This window comes from Amblyomma americanum, chromosome 11, assembly GCF_052857255.1.
Source record: "Amblyomma americanum isolate KBUSLIRL-KWMA chromosome 11, ASM5285725v1, whole genome shotgun sequence".
Lineage (NCBI taxonomy): Eukaryota > Metazoa > Arthropoda > Arachnida > Ixodida > Ixodidae > Amblyomma > Amblyomma americanum.
This window is the reverse complement of record NC_135507.1, coordinates 39,914,189-39,933,060: the sequence shown is the minus strand read 5'-3', so window position 1 is coordinate 39,933,060 and position 18,872 is coordinate 39,914,189. Positions and strand designations below refer to the sequence as shown.

The following is an 18,872-nucleotide window of genomic DNA, read 5'->3' as shown; positions in this document are numbered from 1 at the left end:
ACGGTACAGTTGTAGCATCGAGCGCACTGATGCGCCCCAGGACTTTCCCCCGAGGAAGGAGAGGACGTGGACAATCGAAATTAGTCTCTTTCTCATGTCGTAGATATGTGGACTCCACGAGAGGTTCCTGTCGATGACAACACCAAGGAATCTGTGGCTTCTCTCATAGGGAATGGCTTTGCCATTGATGCGAATGGTGTAACGTGACATTATTTTGCGTGTGAACGCCACAAGTGAACACTTTTCGGTCGAAATGTTGAGGCCCTGCAAGCGAAGATAAGATATCAATATTGATGCCGCTTTTTGAAGTCTTGCACTAACTTGAAGACGGGTCACCCCTAATGCCCAAGTACAGATGTCGTCTGCATATACCGAGATCTGAGGAGATTGTGGCAATACGTCGACGAGGCCGATAAGAGCAAGGTTGAAGAGAAGTGAGCTCAGCACTCCACCCTGAGGGACTCCGCGCGAATTTCGGTGTAAGGACGTTGGTCCGTCCGCAGTCAGGACAAAAAACGACCTCTCTGATAAGTAGCTGCGTATCCAGCTGAACGTGCGGCCATCGATCTCAGCAGCTTCCATTGCGTCCAAAATGGCCCGATGCGTTACGTTGCCGTACGTGCCCTTGATATCCAAAAACAATGCCACGGTCAATCTTTTCAACTTTTGCTGTGGTGTACCGACGTTACAAGGTCAACCACGTTGTCGATAGAAGAGCGGCCCCGTCGGAACCCAGACATGAAGCTTGGATAAATCTGATATCGCTCCAAGTACCATTCCACGCGTGTGAGCAGCATTCTTTCCATGACTTTGCCGACGCAGCTGGCGAGTGCAATTGGACGGTATAATGAAAGGTCGAGCGGTGATTTCCACGGCTTAAGAAGTAGAACCAGACGACTGGTCTTCCAATCATGAGGAACTATGCCAGCAGTCCATGACTTGTTATAATTGTCAAAAGAGCCCGTCGAGCTTCTTGGCCAAGGTTGGCAAGTGCGGAGTACGTCACACCATCGGGCCCTGATGGTGATGACCTTCTACAACAAGCCAGCGCAGCATCAATTTCTTCTATGGAGAATAGTGCATCCATCCGAGAATCCCGCCAGGGTAGAACATTGTTGCAGTGCAGCGTTGCGCCTGGATTCGGAGGGCCTGTTATTCTTGCGCAGAAATCTTCGCCTACCTCAACCACACTGCCTCTTTGGTGGAGCGCTACGGATTTGAACGAGTAGTGCTGTTAAGGGTACGTGCGAAGACTCCGAATTACACTCCAAACGCGTGACAAAGGCTTCCGTGGATCAAGTGTTTGGCAAAATGTCCTCCACCGTTGTGTTTGCAGTGCCTGAATTCTGCGCTGAATCTTCTGCATACGCCTAAATCTTAGGTCTAGGCGCGACTTTGTGCGTCGGTATCTGCGCTCTGCCCTGCGCCGTTGTAATCGCAGTCGCTGCAATTCGAAATCAAAATCGGTGTAGCTAGCGACAGGGTTAAAGGGGCAGTGGCGTGTTCCATGGCTTCCTTAATTTTTTGTTCAAGACCGCTAGAGAAGCCCTCTGCGCAAGCAGCCTCCATAAGTAAATTAAAAACTGTCCAGTCAATGCGCTGCCTACACGTGGCTGGGGAAAATGTGGAATGGCCGGTAATAATCAGATAGGTTGGGATATGGTCGCTGCCATGGGTTTCTACATCCGAAAACCACCGGACGCTGTTGTTAAGGCAATATATATATATATATATATATATATATATATATATATATATATATATATATATATATATATATATATATATATATATATATATATAGTTTCTACATCCGAAAACCACCGGACGCTGTTGTTAAGGCAATATATATATATATATATATATATATATATATATATATATATATATATATATATATATATATATATATATATATGAAGGGAGTTAACAGTCACCGAAACCAAGGTGCATAGGGGAACGTTTTTTTTTTAATGTGTTGTGTTTATCAGTGCGCTGATAACACTTAGATTAATAAATCGCTTAAAGAAAATTACTTACAAAGCAGCAGAAAAAACAACCAAGCCGCCGGTGGGATCCGAACCCACGATCTCCGAATATCGCGTCCGGTGCTCTTACCAACTGAGCTACGGCGACGGCTGTCTAATCTGCTGCTCTCGTGGGTATTTATGTTTATTGGGTGTAAGCGTACCTTGAGAGTAGTTCGGATCCCACCGGCGGCATGGTTGTTTTTTCTGCTGCTTTGTAATTTTCTTTAAGCGATTTATTAATCTAAGTGTTGTGATCCCACTGATAAACACAACACATTAAAAAAAATAACGTTCCCCTATGCACCTTGGTTTCGGTGACTGTTAGCTCCCTTCATAAGTTTGTCAAACGGGCCCCTCATTTCATTCACCTTGACTGCTAATATATATATATATATGTATATATATATATATATATATATATATATATATATATATATATATATATATATATATATAGAGAGAGAGAGAGAGAGAGAGAGAGAGAGAGAGAGAGAGAAAGAGAGAGAGAGAGAGAGAGAGAGAAATCTGTTTTTATCTGGTTTGATATGGAAAGAAAACTGCTTGCATAGTTATAAAATAAAATGGAGATACAGCTACTGAAATCTTAAGTGTTCACAGGCTCCTACAACGACCGCATTTTAAGCGAATGCTGTCGTACAGCAAAGCGATTCCCGATGCTCATAAATTAGAACTCCGATTGTAGCTATAACAAATTTATATTGTGATTACCGATTCTGCAGCGATTAGGGAAACCTACTGTGCCGAGAAACTGGTCGAAATAAATAAGTGTCCATAGAAAGCCCAAGGCACGAGACGTCACAGTTGCGTGGAGGAGTGACTGAACACAGGGTATAAACCGAAATACAGCACCAGCCGTTTATTTCCCACAAATGGTTATCGGGTAATACATAAAGCTGAAGGGTGGGAAATCATGCAACACAGGCGCGATTTGTCGGACAACCAAAAGAGCATACGACTTGAACTGAAACTAAATGCAGTGTGCTGGCGGGCAGACTAACTGACTTTCAAAGGTAAGTTTTTTAAATAAAATGAAGATCCCTTCGCGATCATAGAGGAGGCATTCGCGGATTTGATTATTGTTGTGAGAAACTTTGATTATACTAGAGTAATTTATGAAACTCTGCCACTCAATTTCTTAATTATAGCAGTTAGGCGCATGGTTGCCATTAGATAACTGTAGCCCGCTTCATGGCCCGCAACATCATTATTTTCAAGTGGAAAAGTTTAAGTGCCCTTGTCGCTGCAACACTAGCAATTTCAGGCGTCAACACGCATAGAAAGGCTACGCGGCGACTCTGAAGCCTGCTTAATCACGGCCACGGGGGCCATCGCTCGTAGGGAGCCAATCACACTCTTTTAGAACTTTCAGTCCTGCTTTACCCGCTAGAGCAGGCGAGAGAGAGGTAGGCGTGGCTACGACAGCTTGGCGACCACCTTCAATGTGGCTGGAGAGCCGAAATAGCCCAGCCAAATGCTTCAAACGCAATGACACTTCTCTATAGGAAAATTTAATTTGGTGGGAATCGCACGCTGTCTATTGGTACGGCATTACCTTAGGTGATGAACAGTCTGGAAAAGACAAGGAGAAAGGTACACAACACAAGAGAAGCGACAAAAGATACTGCATGTCCTGATGACTCGTTACAATACTTTAATCGCAAATAAGTGCGTCAGTGCTAAAAATAAAAAGTTACGCAACGAAATTTTACACGTTATGGGACACGTTATGACGTTATGGGACGTCCGCACAGCAGTCGCTATCATTTGAGATTCCCCTTTTCGACGTTATACGAGAAAAGGAAATGCCCTTTTGCACACATTACGGAGACTGCAATGCGAAAAAGCTTTGTAGAGACCTCCTATTTAGCAAAGAAACAAAATACATGCAACACACGCAGTAGAATAAATAATGCATGGAAAGTGATGAACCGTAACAAGCAAAAATTAGTATACCCGAGGAAAAAAACGCTACCAAAAGGCAAACATAATACAAACTTCGCTTTGCTTGACAACGTATAAAGCAATAAGTGCCAATAAATGTGCTGGTTCAAGCAGCAGTCGCAGAGAAATATGTGCAAAGCAATTTTGGAATTCTGCCATTCCATTTACCAGTGTTTCGTTCAGCAGCTTCTTTGCATGGCAGTGGCTCGTGTGCAAGCGAATTCACTGCATTAGTGTTCGTATCTGGTCACACCGTTTCCGCAAAACCTTCTGAAATTCTACTATCAATGTGAAACCACTCTAGAGAAAGAAAGTTTTGCTTTAAGCATAACCCTAACCGAGCACTGTTCGATTGCGAAACGTTTGTGACTAGCCTGAAGTGGCCTTTCCATGCCTTATCTTGGCGTACCAGTGCCCTCGGCGCCTTTTTTTTTTGCTTGCATTGGCATGCCACTCTTGGTCTGCAACTTGCGATTCCTCTCCGAAGGTCACCGCTTCCAGTATTGGTCGGTCTGGGATCAATACCGTGCCCGAAAATGTAAAAAAAACCTCTACCTCGACTGTCACAATAAAACCACGTGGCAGAGACGTGGATTCATTGCCTCCTGCTGTTCAGCAACAGCAAAGAAGGTGGACATTCGCTCTGTTTTTCGTGCTGTCCTATCTTGTAATGCGCGAAGAAGTATGATAAGTGTGCCTGGGTTCCTACAAAGCCGAAAGGGGCAAAAAACGTGTTGCTTGGGATGAGAATAAGCCGCATATAAAAAAGAAAAGAGGTTCAAAGACTACTTTGGTATCACACCGTGCGTGTGAGCTACCCTCTTGTCTCGTGTCTGTTTATATTGCGTAGCTTTTTGAGCCCGTGTGATTTAGGCGGTGGCCCTGTATCCGTCACAATTTGCCCGGAGCATTTTCACCCCACAGCGTATCGATCAACACGGACGCCCTGTCCACTCTTGCGACCAAATTTCCACTGACGAGAGAGGTGGCAATCACAGAGCGCTCCCCTCTTCGTGACACGAGAGAATCACCTACGCGATCGCACCTTGGGCAGGCAGCTACTTACAACACAGGAAACGGAAGTGTGGCCAAGATAAGAGTAAGTCTTGCAGCCATTTATAAAAACTGACCGCCTATAATGGCACCCAGATCATCACCCAGTAAAGAGAAAGCGCCCCTGCCGCGGTGGCTCAGTGGTTAGGGCGCTCGACTACTGATCCGGAGTTCCCGGGTTCGAAGCCGACGGCGGCGGCTGCGTTTTTATGGAGGAAAAACGCTAAGGCGCCCGTGTGCTGGGCGATGTCAGTGCACGTTAAAGATCCCCAGGTGGTCGAAATTATTCCGGAGCCCTCCACTACGGCACCTCTTCTTCCTTTCTTCTTTCACTCCCTCCTTTATCCCTTCCCTTACGGCGCGGTTTCCCCCCCCCCTCCCCCCGCCAAAAAAACCAATTATTATTAAGGAGAAAGCATGTCCCAGAATGCTGTGGGAATAATTCTGTCCTTAATGATTCGCAACATAACCAGTTATTTTAGAATGTGGGGTCATTTCTCCAGTGGTAAATATTTATTTATTTAATAAAATATTTATTTTTATTACTTCAAGGCTCCTGGGGGCACTACAGAACGGAGTGGAATGCATGAAATAAGTGCGCGCGTGCGCGTGCGTTTGTGCGTGTGCGCGCGTGTGTGTGTGTACAGGAATTGCGGCAATGCAGAGGGAAAACATTAAGAACATTAACGCGGTAAAATGCAGATTCCTGGGAGTAAACATATTCTTCGAGAGCAGATTTGAACAAAACAGAGTCGGTAAGTGCGACAATTGAGGTGCGCAGGTGGTTCCATTCATTGCTTGTCTTGGGAATAAATGAGTGAAAATATGTGTTCATGCGAAAAAAGGTGCCCAATTTATGAGGGTTGTTGTTTGAAGAAAAACTGTTTGGCAAAGTGTAAAGTGTACGACAGCCTTAATTATATACCGATCAAATAAAATTGAGAAAAGACAAGTTGCTGGACTAAGAGGTGTACAATTTAAGCAATCCTCTCGTCACGCACAAAAATGTGCTCTGATATAGGAGTGCTTGTCCCTCTCAGAAACACTGCTCCAGATTCCGAAGATATATAGGTTTTGGTAAAGGCAGGAGCGGAAGGTTTCCCACTAGAATGGCCAGGTGTCTTTGTTGTGCCTGGGGAGCCGATAAATAAGGTGATATTAATGTCAAGGTGATCAAGGTGATACAGATATACTAAAATTAGGTGCTATGGGGTATGTTAATCAACCTCCCACGTAAGTTGTGTCCAGGTGGACAAGCGAGATCATGATTGTTATTGTAAAACAGGCAACTAAATGACAGAGCTAAATTTCATATTTTTTAGCCGCTGCGTGCTTTTTTATAAAGGCACTTTGATATCTATACCGCTCCATTTTCAAGTATTTCTATAGCACGCGTGTTTATAGACATTTGCTTTCACGATTTTCTGTTGATTTCGTACAATTATGCATGCAATGCGGTCCATGTCGGCAGGAAGCTCCTCCTTAGTGTGTCGCAGCTGTTGGGTCGGATGTTCGTTTTATATAAATAGCCTTAAGTGAAAGAGAAAGACTTAGCTTGACACATCTGGCTCTACGCCTTTGGTAGAGAAAAAGGTGCGTCAGGCTGAAATGCAGAGCTTCGCGCCGATCGTCACAGTCTTGCGTGCGCCGTCAAGCAGATGAAGCCTAAATTTTGGAAGCGAAAATCTCATATCACTGGCGTGCATGGAAAATTCTTCCAATTCGAACTGTTTAGAGGTACGATTTCATTTTAAGGTTACCATGTCACTGCAGTCACTAAAAATGTATTAATAAATATTAGTTATTTACGCGCCCAGGGTGCCAATTATCGTCACTTTTTAACCCTTAGCGGAGTAATTAATTTCTAGACTAGGATCTCTCGTCTCATATTTTATTTATTCTGTACAGCAAAATTTACATATGCAAGGATATGTAGAGAAAACTCGGATGAATGGAATAAGGTTATCTAGACAAAGGCCCAGAACAAGTGAGGAACGAATAATTAACCAAAATAATATAATTTTCTCGACATATAGAAACTACCTGCCTGTGAATGGACGTTGATGAAGGTGATTGGGGACAAAAAGGTAGAAACCGAACAGAAAGTGGAAGTAGTAAAAAACAAAAGAATGAAAAAATTCCCGTCTCAGTTTTTGCACCGAAATTCACTGTCCTGAGAGTAGGGGAACAGAATGTCCAGTGCAGGGTACTGGTGCAGAGGCCAGATAGAGGAAGCCAAATAGCATTTATTTTTAGCTGCATTTATGCTCAATATTTTACCCTATAAACGAGAAAATCGAAAATAAAAAACCACAAAACATCGCGCGTAAAAACTGCGCTGAAAAAGAACAAACGAAGATCGATAAAAGAGCGAAGGGTTAAAACAGCACTGTGACACAAAAACAAGAGTAAAACAATATCTGTAAAAAAAAAACGTTCGAAAATTAATGGCACGCTAAAATGAACAGCACAGCGATAGAACATCACGGCGAGAGCCCCTGAATGATCGAAGGCGGAAACGTCGACGAAGAAGACGACGAAGATCGTTTCACGCGAGCGCCCTGTTCAGGCCCAATGAACGTTTTTCTTCAGCACCCATGAACTTCAACGCCGTTTCGAACAGTTCCTACAACGAGACCCCGCCCGTGCCAAGGAAGCGTTACTGTTCCGCAGTCATGCCTCTCAGCGCCGTTTCCAGCAGCTTCTACGACTGGACCAAGCCCGTGCCCCGCGAGCAGTGGGACCCTCTAGACGCACAGCTTGTGCGAGCGGCAAGGCCGTACACAGCAGTTGAGAGGACCATAGGCTACGATTTTCGTGACAAGGTAAGCATCCTTGGCTGTCAGATCATCAGCCCCCACTAAATACGTCCATTCAAGCCGAAAGGATTCTAACACTGACCTGTAATTAATACTGCCTTGCGCCAACTAAGGCTACGTTATCGCCGGAAGCTTCCCATTCTCCTTCTGGAAACTGACTTGCTATCACTGCCTGCTACATTTGCCTCGGTGCCGGTAGTTGCTTTATACGTATGATCAATGTTATTGCTCCTCGTGTGTGGAATATCTTAACATAAAAAGAACTATCACTGCCCGACATCCTTTCTAGAAATTTTAGAAATTGCCTAGCGGCCGCGGCGGCTGCATTTTTATGGATACAAAATGCGAAGGCGCCCGTGTGCTCTGCGATGTCAGTGCACGTTAAAGATCCCCAGTTGGTCGAAATTATTCCGGAGCCCTCCACTACGGCACCTAATTCGTCCTTTATTCTTTCCCTCCCTCTCTTATTCCTTCCCTTACGGCGCGGTTCAGGTGTCCAACGATATATGAGACAGATACTGCGCCATTTCCTTTCCCCAAAAAACCAATTATTGATAGCTACTACCGCGTTCCTGTTATGGTTCGTGAACCTAATGGGAACGCCACGTGAGGGACGCTGTCCACTAGGCTTTCCTTCACTCGAAATTCAGTCTGTTACCAATAACGAATGTCGATTATCTTGCTTTGGCATTAGATGACCAGTACATGTCCATTTCTTCTTTATTTCGACTAGAAAGTTATTAAGTTGTGTTAGTTGCTTGACCTCCTCTGATCTCTTCCTGCTTCTTAATAATAATAATAATAATAATAATAATAATAATAATAATAATAATAATAATAATAATAATAATAATAATAATAATAATAATAATAATAATAGTAATAATAATAATAATAATAATAATAATAATAATAATAATAATAATAATAATAATAATAATAATAATAATAATAATAATAATAATATTAATTGGTTTTGGGGGGAAAGGAAATGGCGCAGTATCTGTCTCATATATCGTTGGACACCTGAACCGCGCCGTAAGGGAAGGGTAAAGGAGGGAGTGAAAGGAGAAAGGAAGAGAGTGGTGCCGTAGTGGAGGGCTCCGGAATAACTTCGACCACCTGGGGATCTTTAACGTGCACTGACATCGCACAGCACACGGGCGCCTTAGCGTTTTTCCTCCATAAAAACGCAGCCGCCGCGGTCGGGTTCGAACCCGGGAACTCCGGATCAGTAGTCGAGCGCCCTAACCACTGAGCCACCGCGGCGGGGTGCTTCTTAATATTAGATTCTTGAAAACTGAAAATTGGTTTTGGGGGAAATCCCCGCCGCGGTGGCTCAGTGGTTAGGGCGCTCGACTACTGATCCGGAGTTCCCGGGTTCGAACCCGACCGCGGCGGCTGCGTTTTTATGGAGGAAAAACGCTAAGGCGCCCGTGTGCTGTGCGATGTCAGTGCACGTTAAAGATCCCTAGGTGGTCGAAATTATTCCGGAGCCCTCCACTACGGCACCTCTCTCTTCCTTTCTTCTTTCATTCCCTCCTTTATCCCTTCCCTTACGGCGCGGTTCAGGTGTCCAACGATATATGAGACAGATACTGCGCCATTTCCTTTCCACCAGAACCAATTATTATTTATTATTGGGGGAAACGAAATGGCGCAGTAACTGTCTCACATATCGGTGGACACCTCAACCGCGCCGTAAGGGAAGGGAGAAAGGAGGGAGCGAAAATAGAAAGGAAGAAAAAGGGGCCGTTGTGGCGGGTTCCGCAATGATTTCGACCACCCGGGGATCTGTAACCTGCACTGACATCGCACAGCACACGGGCGCATTTGCGTTTCACCTCCATCGAAACGCGGCCATCGCTGTCGGCTTCAACCCCAGCAACTCCGAATCAGTAGCCGAGCGCCCTAACCACTGAACCACCGCGGCGGTTCGTTTCATTTTCAGATTTTCAGGCACAGTGGCATAGCAATGGATAAATTATGCAGAATATTACCTGTGAGTTTCCTTAGTAGGCTGCCTTCGATGATCAAGCACGCTCGGCGCTCAGAGTCGGACAGGACAGCTTTGGGCTTGCACCGCCTTGGTCCGTTGCCCACACCCGATCTTTCAAACTAACCTACCCCAAAGTATTTTCATCAACTAGCTCGATGAAAAAGGTGTGTTTAGGTGGTGTTGGTGGTGGAAATTCTTTATTAAAGGCTATTTACAGGAGTGACTTGGGAGTGGCCTTAAGGGCCAGTCCCTTACAAAATCTAGGAGAGGATCCTTGTCCGGGACCCCTGTGGCTTCCGCGGGAGCTGGGGCCCTAGCGACGAGGGCTCTTTGGCTCTCTAACGCAGAGCAGCCGGGCAGGGCAGCCTCCCAGCTCTCTCGGGTAGGTGAGGGGAGAGGAGGTAAGCAGGGCTAGAGAGGCATGCCCACACCATGTGGTACACGGCTGTGAACACCCATTCACAATTCACTCCTCGTTAAAACCCGGATTAAATTATTGCCGCACTGCCGGGCACAGTACCGTATTGGTATATGAGCGATGAAGCCAACGCTCCTCGTTCTTGGTTAGACCTTTCGCAGGGGGATAAAATCGGCAATGCTTTGTTTGATATAACTGAGCATTTTACTTGTAAATGATAGCCGGGTTAGGTGTTGATAGCTCAGGCGGCGAGTGTGGCGGCGATGCCCGGTGCTTGAGCGCACGGGCTGAGGTGTCTGCAGCCTCATTTCTCTTTAGTCCCGCATGTGCTGTGGTCGAGATGACGACACATGTGTCCGGGCGATCCCGGTACTGGCATCTATGTAAACTTTTTGCGACGCGTTCAGATATGCGTCCTTGTTGAAGATATCGACAGGCTTCCCGGGAGTCTGGTTCTGCAGCGGCGAGTGCTATGGCGGCCTCCTCCGCGTGTGTAATGTTTGGGGCACTGAAAGTGACTCCATGAACTTGCGCGTTATGATAGATTGCTGCAACCGCATACCATCCCCCGTGGTGTGGGCCAGCAGCATCCGTCTAGAAGACTCCGTAGCGAGAGCCATAGCAGTCGTTAATGGCCGTTGCGCACGTGGTTCGATTGCCCTCGTGAGTCTGCTTTGTCATGTTTCGTGGCAGAGGCTGAACCTGTAGCGCGTGGCGCCAGTCCCCTGGAACCTTGGTAATTTCCTCTGCATGCGCTTTGTAGCCAATGTACAGGCGGTTTAGGAGGCTTTTGCTGGCTGAGGGTTTATTCAAGCGCAAGTACTGGTTGTTTAAATGCGCCTCGCGGAGCAACGCAAAGGTGTGTCATCCCGAGATCGATAAGCCGTTGATTTGACGTCGTTATGGGGAGGTCGAGGGCGCGCTTATAGATTTTGCGAAGGGTCACATCTAGGGCGTTCTCGTCACATTTCCGTAAGTGGAGATAGGGTGATAATAATAATAATAATTGGTTTTTGGGGAAAGGAAATGGCGCAGTATCTGTCTCATATATCGTTGGACACCTGAACCGCGCCGTATGGGAAGGGATAGAGGAGGGAGTGAAAGAAGAAAGAAAGAAAGAGGTGCCCGTAGTAGAGGGCTCCGGAATAATTTCGACCACCTGGGGATCTTTAACGTGCACTGACATCGCACAGCACACGGGCGCCTTAGCGTTTTTCCTCCATAAAAACGCAGCCGCCGCGGTCGGGTTCGAACTCGGAAACTCCGGATCAGTAGTCGAGCGCCCTAACCACTGAGCCACCGCGGCCAAATAGAGTATCCGGCTGGTGACAAATGCATTCGCCAGCCTCAGGACCTGTTTGCATCGTAACCCTGCCCCCCCCCCTCCCCCCTCCGCCGTTTGTTAGATACCCGGCAGACCATGCAGCCCACCTGTTCTCTAATCTTGCGGAGCTTTTGCAGAGTTGTATCGATCTTGCGGTTGCGGTGCATAAAGGGTCCCAACACTCTTACCTGATCGTGTTCAGGTATAGAGCCGCTAGCAAGGGAGAGGTCAATTTTGGTGATGCAGTTCGGGTTGGGCCGAAGGTGCACGAATTCTGATTTGGTCATGGAGCATTCTAGGCTACAGCGGCGAGCGTATCCGTCCACGATAGTCGCCGCTTCTTGGAGGTTGGCCTCGATCTGTTCCAACGTTCCATGTGTTGCCCAGAGCGAGATGTCGTCGGCATACAGGGCATGCCTGATGCCTGGGACATCATTAAGCAGGGGGGGGGGGCACCATGGCGAGATTAAAGACGAGGGGAGAGAGGACTGCTCCGTGTGGTGTACCTTTGGTACATAGGGGTACAGGCGGGCTCCTGGTCTTGAATACGTATGTACGTTTGCCGATCAAGGAAAAATTGTCTGATGTACCTAAACGTCTTGTCGCCTCAATTAGTTTGTGACAAATGGGTGAGGATGATGTCGTGGGCCACGTTGTAAAACGCCCTCCTAAATTCAGAGGCGAGGACCACCTTGTCGTCACGGGGTGTTCGACCGGATCCAAGACTTCCTTGTGTAATTGCAGCAGAATATCACGCGCGGATCGGTGTGAACGGAATCCGAACATGGTGTCCACATAGGTGTGTTTGGATTCTAGATATGTTGAAAGTCTGTCTCTGACCATAGTTTCCACCAACTTTCCCGCACAATAAGTATAAGTGAAATAGGCGCTCACAAATTAAAATTTTTAATAATTGGTTTTTAGGGAAGTAAATGATGCGGTATCTGCCTCATATATCGTTGGACACCTGAACCGCGTCATAAGGGAAAGGAAAAGGGAGGGAGTGAAAGTTAATAATAATAATAATTGGTTTTTGGGGAAAGGAAATGGCTCAGTATCTGTCTCATATCGTTGGACACCTGAACCGCGCCGTAAGAGAAGGGATAAAGGAGAGACTGAAAGAAGAAAGGAATGAATAGGTGCCGTAGTGGAGGGCTCCAGAATAATTTCGACCACCTGGGGATCTTTAACGTGCACTGACATCGCACACCACACGAGCGCTTAGCGTTTTTCCTCCATAAAAACGCAGCCGCCGCGGTTGGGTTGGAGATTGGTTTTTGTGGGAATGAAAATGGCCCAGTAACTGTCTCACATATCTGGGCGGACACTTCGTTTTTTTTTTCTTAGTCCCTCCTTTATCCCTTCCCTTACGGTGCCGCGGTGCCGGTGTCCTCCAAGATATGTGAGACTATTACAGCGCCATTTTCCTTTCCTCAAAAACCAAAAATAACTTGAAAATTGTTCTCTTCAGTTCAGTTCAGAAAAACTTTATTTCCGGCAGATGGTGGTCTTCCCACCCCCTCTCAGGCTCGGCCGAAGCCTAAGCCCGATTAGGAGAAGAGGCCGTCGGCTGAGGACGGTGTAGCTGATGCTTCACGGCCTCAGCCGCCACGCGGGTGGCTTTGCGCTGCGCGTTGGGGTCCTCGCTCCGCAGCAGCGCCTCCCAGGCTTCAAAACTATTTCTTCCTTAGCCCCTGGTGAGCTAAGACATTCCCAAGTAATGTGGTTTAGTGTACCCCTTTCCCCACAGTCGATACATTTTTCGTCACCTGGGTTCTTAGCAATTTTGACTGGCGATATGTATATCCCTGCTTGGATCCTCCTCCAGATATACGCCTCTGTGTGAGTAAGGGATACGTCTGGAGGAGGGTATATTCTTCTTCCTAATTTGTAACCATCCGTAATTTCCTTGTACGTGATTGGGGCATCCTTAAGATTTGTGCAGACCGGTTGCTCCGCTGCTGCCCGGATGTAGGTTACTCGGGCTAGCAGGTGAGCGGCCTCGTTACCAGCTATTTCTTCATGTGCTGGTATCCAGAATAGTGCAGCAGACCTATGTTTTGGCATGCTTTCCAGAATGCGTTTGGCTTCCCAAGAGACGAAGCCCTTACTAAAATTTCTGACAGTGGATTTACTGTCGCAAAGAATGTACCCTGCATTAGATCCTGCAGGGCGAGCGCCACCGCCACTTCTTAAGAGTTTCCGCGTTCTGGGTTCTGACTGAGGCTGTGATCAGGGGTTTTCCCTGACCGTCTACAACGGCCGAAACCGCAGCCCCCTCCAGAACCCCAGCAGCGTCTACGTATGCTACCTCCTCAGCAGGCAGCTCTCTGAACTTTTTTGCCATAGCCTTGGCCCTATATTTTCGTCTATCTTTGTTGAACTGAGGGTGCATGTTTTTCGGTATGGGAGGAATTTTTATTTTGGACCTGATGTCGAGAGGTATATCTACCTTGCCTTCTATTTTGCTGTCAGGCTGTTCTCTTTTATTAATAGAAATCGCGCAATAACTGTCACATATCGGTGGACACGCCAACCACGCCTTAAGAGAAAGGAAGGAGTGGTAGAAGAAAGAGGTGCCGTAGTGAAGGGCTCCGGAAATTTTGACCTCCTGGGGATCGTTAACGTGCAGTGACATCACAGAGCACGCTGGCGCCCTTTTGCTTTTCGCGGCCGCGATTTTATTGAGGCGAAACCGAAAAGACGCCCGCGTGCTGTGCAGATGATAAAGCCTTACGCCACCTGTGCGAAGCGACCTTGTTCTTTGCAATCTCAGTGCACTTTAAAAATGCCCAGGGTGTCCAAATTACTCCACAGCCCTCCACTGCGGCACGTCTTTCTTATTTTCTTCTTTCAGTCCCTCCTTTACCCCTTTCCTTAAGGAACGGTGCCGGTGTCCAGCGAGATGCGAGGCAGATACTGCGCTATTTACTTTCCTTCCCTTAAAACCATTTTTCATTTCTGTGGCGATAACTACACTATGTTACTTCTTCGACCCTTCAGCTTGGCACCACTTGAGCTCCGTGGCGCTATTTGAGCTCCGTGGCACCACTTGAGCTCCGTGGAGGCGCCGTTGGTCATGTGGTTGGTCACGTGGTGTGGCCGTTGGTCACGTGGTTAGTCACGTGGTGCGGAGCAGCTTCCGTTGCTAGCGGCGCGGCGTTCCGGCGAAACCGAGATGTAACAGCTGTTCGCATGCGCCGTGTCAAGTGGGACGAAGATTAAGGAGGAATGCCCAGCGAAACGGAGCTGCCATTCGACTGACCGAGTTTCACGATGTAGCTATCGCGTCACTCGGGGTTTAACCAGAGCTTAACCACAGCCATTTTTTCAGCCATTCAGTTTATTCGCGCTGTTTCGAGCGAAATATCCCTGGTAGAGTTAAGCATCTTCCCTGTGCCGTGTTAGGCGTACTATACGAACTGTGAGCCAGTGGGTACTCGGTAAGCGTACCCTGTTTGAAAATGATCACTCCTCTTCTATACCTGTTCTGGTGAAGCACCGCTAATAAGACATATTAAGGAGTGCTGTTACTTGCTCAGGGGTTCCTGCTAAAGGCTTTTACACACGGCTCGTTTCCTGCTGGAGTTCGCATTATCCCTGGATTCATGCGGCCCATGGACTTCATGGGGGATGCCCTGCTGAAGCAGCTGCTCACTGTGCACCTGTACGGCTGCATCGACCCTCTGGCGCCAAAGGCCTTGCACGAGACGCGCCAGCGGATAGAATGCAACCGCTTCCTTGGGTTCGTGGTTGCGCACCATGGGATGCACAAGCTCCTCCGCTATTCGTCGCCATCGCTCAGTGAAGAGATCGTCCAGTACGTGAGGATGCTCAGAGATGGGGTGAGTTATAAGCGTCGGAACAACGCGAAAAAAAAAGATCGTCATTACCGGACTGACTATACTCATCCCTCTACGCTCATACATTCCTCTCCCGTTGGCGTCTAATTATCCTCGTGAGGCGCCAGCTTCTGGGCCTCTTATCCCTCCATGTTTTCATAACCATAACCGTCCAATTGCTCTATGGCACCCCTTGCTATATTTTATTTCTACTGGAATCCACTCTACTCGTGTATGAGGTCTATTCCGTTCGAATTACGTGTAAAAACCAGCTTCCAGTTAGAACCACCCCACTGAGAAGCCATCACAGTTGCGCTATTGTGCGGAGACTTATCGGTGATTTAACCAATGACATGTCGTGGATACGCTCTCCATTTGTAAGGCAGCAATATTTGTAAGATTCGAATCTATGCTATTCAGAGATCTACGAAATTTCGCTGCCCTCATGGGTGATGCTATTCTGGTACCATGTTGTGAAAGGAAAGAGGAATGCTGAAATGACACCTGTGCACGAAAAACAGAAAAAACCTTTCGTCCACTCTCGCTCTCAAAAAAAGCGGGGAAGTTTCAGATGCTTATAAATATGTCGCTACCAGTTTCAAATGCAATGTGTTGCCTTTTAACGACATACAATGTTTCGAAACAAAAGCAAAGACAAATGAAATCAGGCGCCAGATTATATGAGTTAAAATAGTCACATACTTAATAATTCCTTGGAGACTAACAAAACGGGTTGAGCTGAAAGTGGGGACATCTCAGCGATCTATGGAGAGTAAATACCTAGAGATTGAACGTCAGGAGATAGGAACAGGGCTCAGTGGGTCAGGGGACAAACGCGTGGTAATGATATACTAGTCAAATACAAAGGGAAGAAATGTGCTTCTATAGGTAATTAGTGTGAAAGCAAGATAACAGATTTTGTTAAAGAAAACGGACTGGGTATGGAAAAAAGAGCAAGCGTAAGAGGTGGCGGCAGAAAGTTAGGTGAGCGGATGAGATTAATAAGTTTGCGAGGATAAGGTGGCTGCGGTTGGCACAGCACAGCATAATCTGGAGAGATGTGGGGGAGGCCTTTGTTCTGTCGTGGACGTAGCTAGATTGAGGATGATAATGATCAACCAACTTTCTTCTTAAGGCGATTCACCTGTTTTCTGGTGATCGCCAATACCTTGTTATACTGCGCCACAAAAGATATTTTTTCCCATAATGTATCTCTAAACTTTTGCGAGCTAGTCAATTATGTTCACGCTCAACAAAAAAAAGCACGGACATGAGGCTGAGACCTACGCATAAAGAGAGATATCAGGTTACTTTTTATTCAATAAAAAATCAAGTCCAAAAGATAAATAAAAAATGCCTACTTGATCCGCCTGCGTGCGCAGAGAGCGGCATTTTATTTTCCTTTGTTTTGCAACAAAACACTAATTCTGAACAAACCGCACTCCCATCGCTTGAAACCAAAAAAAATTTTGATCAGGAATGCCTCGCTTTCTTGGAGGCTATAATAAGACATTGTGAAGAACCCTTTCTTAAATTATTTTTTGAACAGTCATTTTTCGACCATCTCGCGGCATAACTTAGTACTGCGGGCGAAAACACACAAAGAGAACGACGGAAAGGTGCATCAGGGTTCTTAGCCAAAGTTTCGACAAGGAGACTTGTTTTGATCGGGGCAAAGTGCACATAACTGGCGATGATTAAATCAGGCCTTCACTCGGAGGAGAAGGCCTGATATGGGGGCAGATGTAGTGATGCGGAAGGGTGTTAGGATTAGGAGCGCGAACTTGAAAGTATTATTCAGGAACGACGGCTGCTAAAAAGGATTAAGCGGTGTTACATGCAAAGGAATGATAAATAAATACCTAGCTCAGCAGAAATGAATCCGGAGTCTGAGGAGGATGGATAGATAGCAAACGTAGGCTAAGGTGACCTCAGTCCTATGTAAATATCGAAAAGGTTTTTCGTGTATCCTCGGCAATGAAAGGTAACATCAGGCGATCCGACATCTGTGACAGACCTCGGCTCTGTAAGACTCATTAATGCTCCAAACCACCCGGGCAATGTAGTTTTTGCGCAAAAAAAGGGAGCTTCGCGCAAAATCCTTGTCTAGCAATCGGCGAACGATATCCTGTCGGCTAATCTGCACCCACACTTTGCATGGCCACCCTCACGCTCCAGCTACTTGTACGCATTCGACACAGCTCATTGCTTGCGATGAAGACTACTTGCCCTCACTACTTCGCTCCCATATTTTAAAGCAAAGGCAGTGCCATTGTGAAAATGCCAATATGTCAGCGTCTGTCTTAACCTCGGGGAATGAAGCCTCAATCCTATAGCAATCTTCTCACAGCACCAGCCAAGCTAAGGAGCTGCCCCTCCTCTCCTCATACGCCCAACAGGTAGAATCTGGGATTTCCAATCTTTCATGTGTGTCTAGCAACTTTACAGATAAGGAGACAGTGTAACCGCGAGCCTTTAAGTGTAACCGTGACTGATACGAACGCATAAAACTGCCATGATAGCGTAAAAAAATTATTGTGGAAGGTATATGCTGTGCTTCATGCACAGCATATACCAGCATCGCAAGGAACAGATGTCACATATACCACTTCAACCACATAGAAATATGACGCCTAACGAAGCATAACCATTATAATCAATGTCATACGAAGATAAAAAATGCAAAACAAAGAAACTATGCGAAAGAACGGCCACATAGTGCTTGCGTGGATTATGCATAGTTCATGTAACTAAGCGAATCGACCGTCATTTTTTGTTTCTCCGGAGCGAAGGAGTACCCGGGATACAGGGCACAGGCCCCTCCGAAGCCGCTTGCCGATTTATTCGAGTCCCTGACCGCTGCCGTGTACCTGGACTCGGACCAGAACCAGGCTGCCGTGTACCGCTCCCTCTTCCCACTGCTGCGGCGGCAGATCGACACTGAGTTGGAGCACATTGCCTCCATAGCGGAGGAGACGACCGGGACCAGCCAATGCGATGCTTCTAGCGAGTGAAAATAAATAGTTAAGAAGCTCTTCTCAAAATGACTGGTTTTCTTGCGTGCTGAATTAGCGTTCATTTTTTAAAACATTTCACCTATTTGCACACGGCGTGGTGGCTCAGTGGTTAAGGCGCCCTTCTAGTGCGCCGGAGTATCCGGGTTCCAACCCGAAACCGGCAGCCGCGTTTCTATAGAGGCAAAACCGCTTTCTTTTTTCTTTCACTTCCTCCTCTATCCCTTCTCTTACGGCGTGGTTCGGGTGTCCACCTAGATAAGTGAGGAAGTTACTGCGTCATTTCCTTTCCCCAAAAACCAATTTTCATTTTTCCTCTTTTCACAAGAGAAAATGCTTGAAGTCTGGCCTGGGACAAGGAATTTTCCTTATCTGTCGTGAATATCACCTTCCAGAAAAGTAGTGTCGAAA

General features: G+C 46.6%; 1 protein-coding gene across 1 annotated transcript; it reads left to right on the top strand.

Annotated features, from left to right (window-relative positions):
• The first annotated feature begins 7,612 nt into the window (after nucleotides 1-7,612).
• Nucleotides 7,613-18,461, top strand: LOC144109565 (uncharacterized). Its single transcript, XM_077642387.1, has 3 exons — nucleotides 7,613-7,870; nucleotides 15,148-15,450; nucleotides 18,240-18,461. Exons 1-3 carry the CDS (start codon nucleotides 7,643-7,645, stop codon nucleotides 18,459-18,461), a joined length of 753 nt encoding a protein of 250 aa, XP_077498513.1. The 5' UTR covers nucleotides 7,613-7,642.
• The last annotated feature ends 411 nt before the right edge of the window (nucleotides 18,462-18,872 follow it).

Excerpts from the sequence above, each read along its gene's own strand:
- LOC144109565 (XM_077642387.1), top strand. The coding sequence starts at position 7,643 with ATGAACTTCAACGCCGTTTCGAACAGTTCCTACAACGAGACCCCGCCC. Across the intron at positions 7,871-15,147 it reads GCTACGATTTTCGTGACAAG|GGGTTCCTGCTAAAGGCTTT; the intron begins GTAAGCATCCTT and ends TTACTTGCTCAG. Across the intron at positions 15,451-18,239 it reads TGAGGATGCTCAGAGATGGG|GAGTACCCGGGATACAGGGC; the intron begins GTGAGTTATAAG and ends TCCGGAGCGAAG.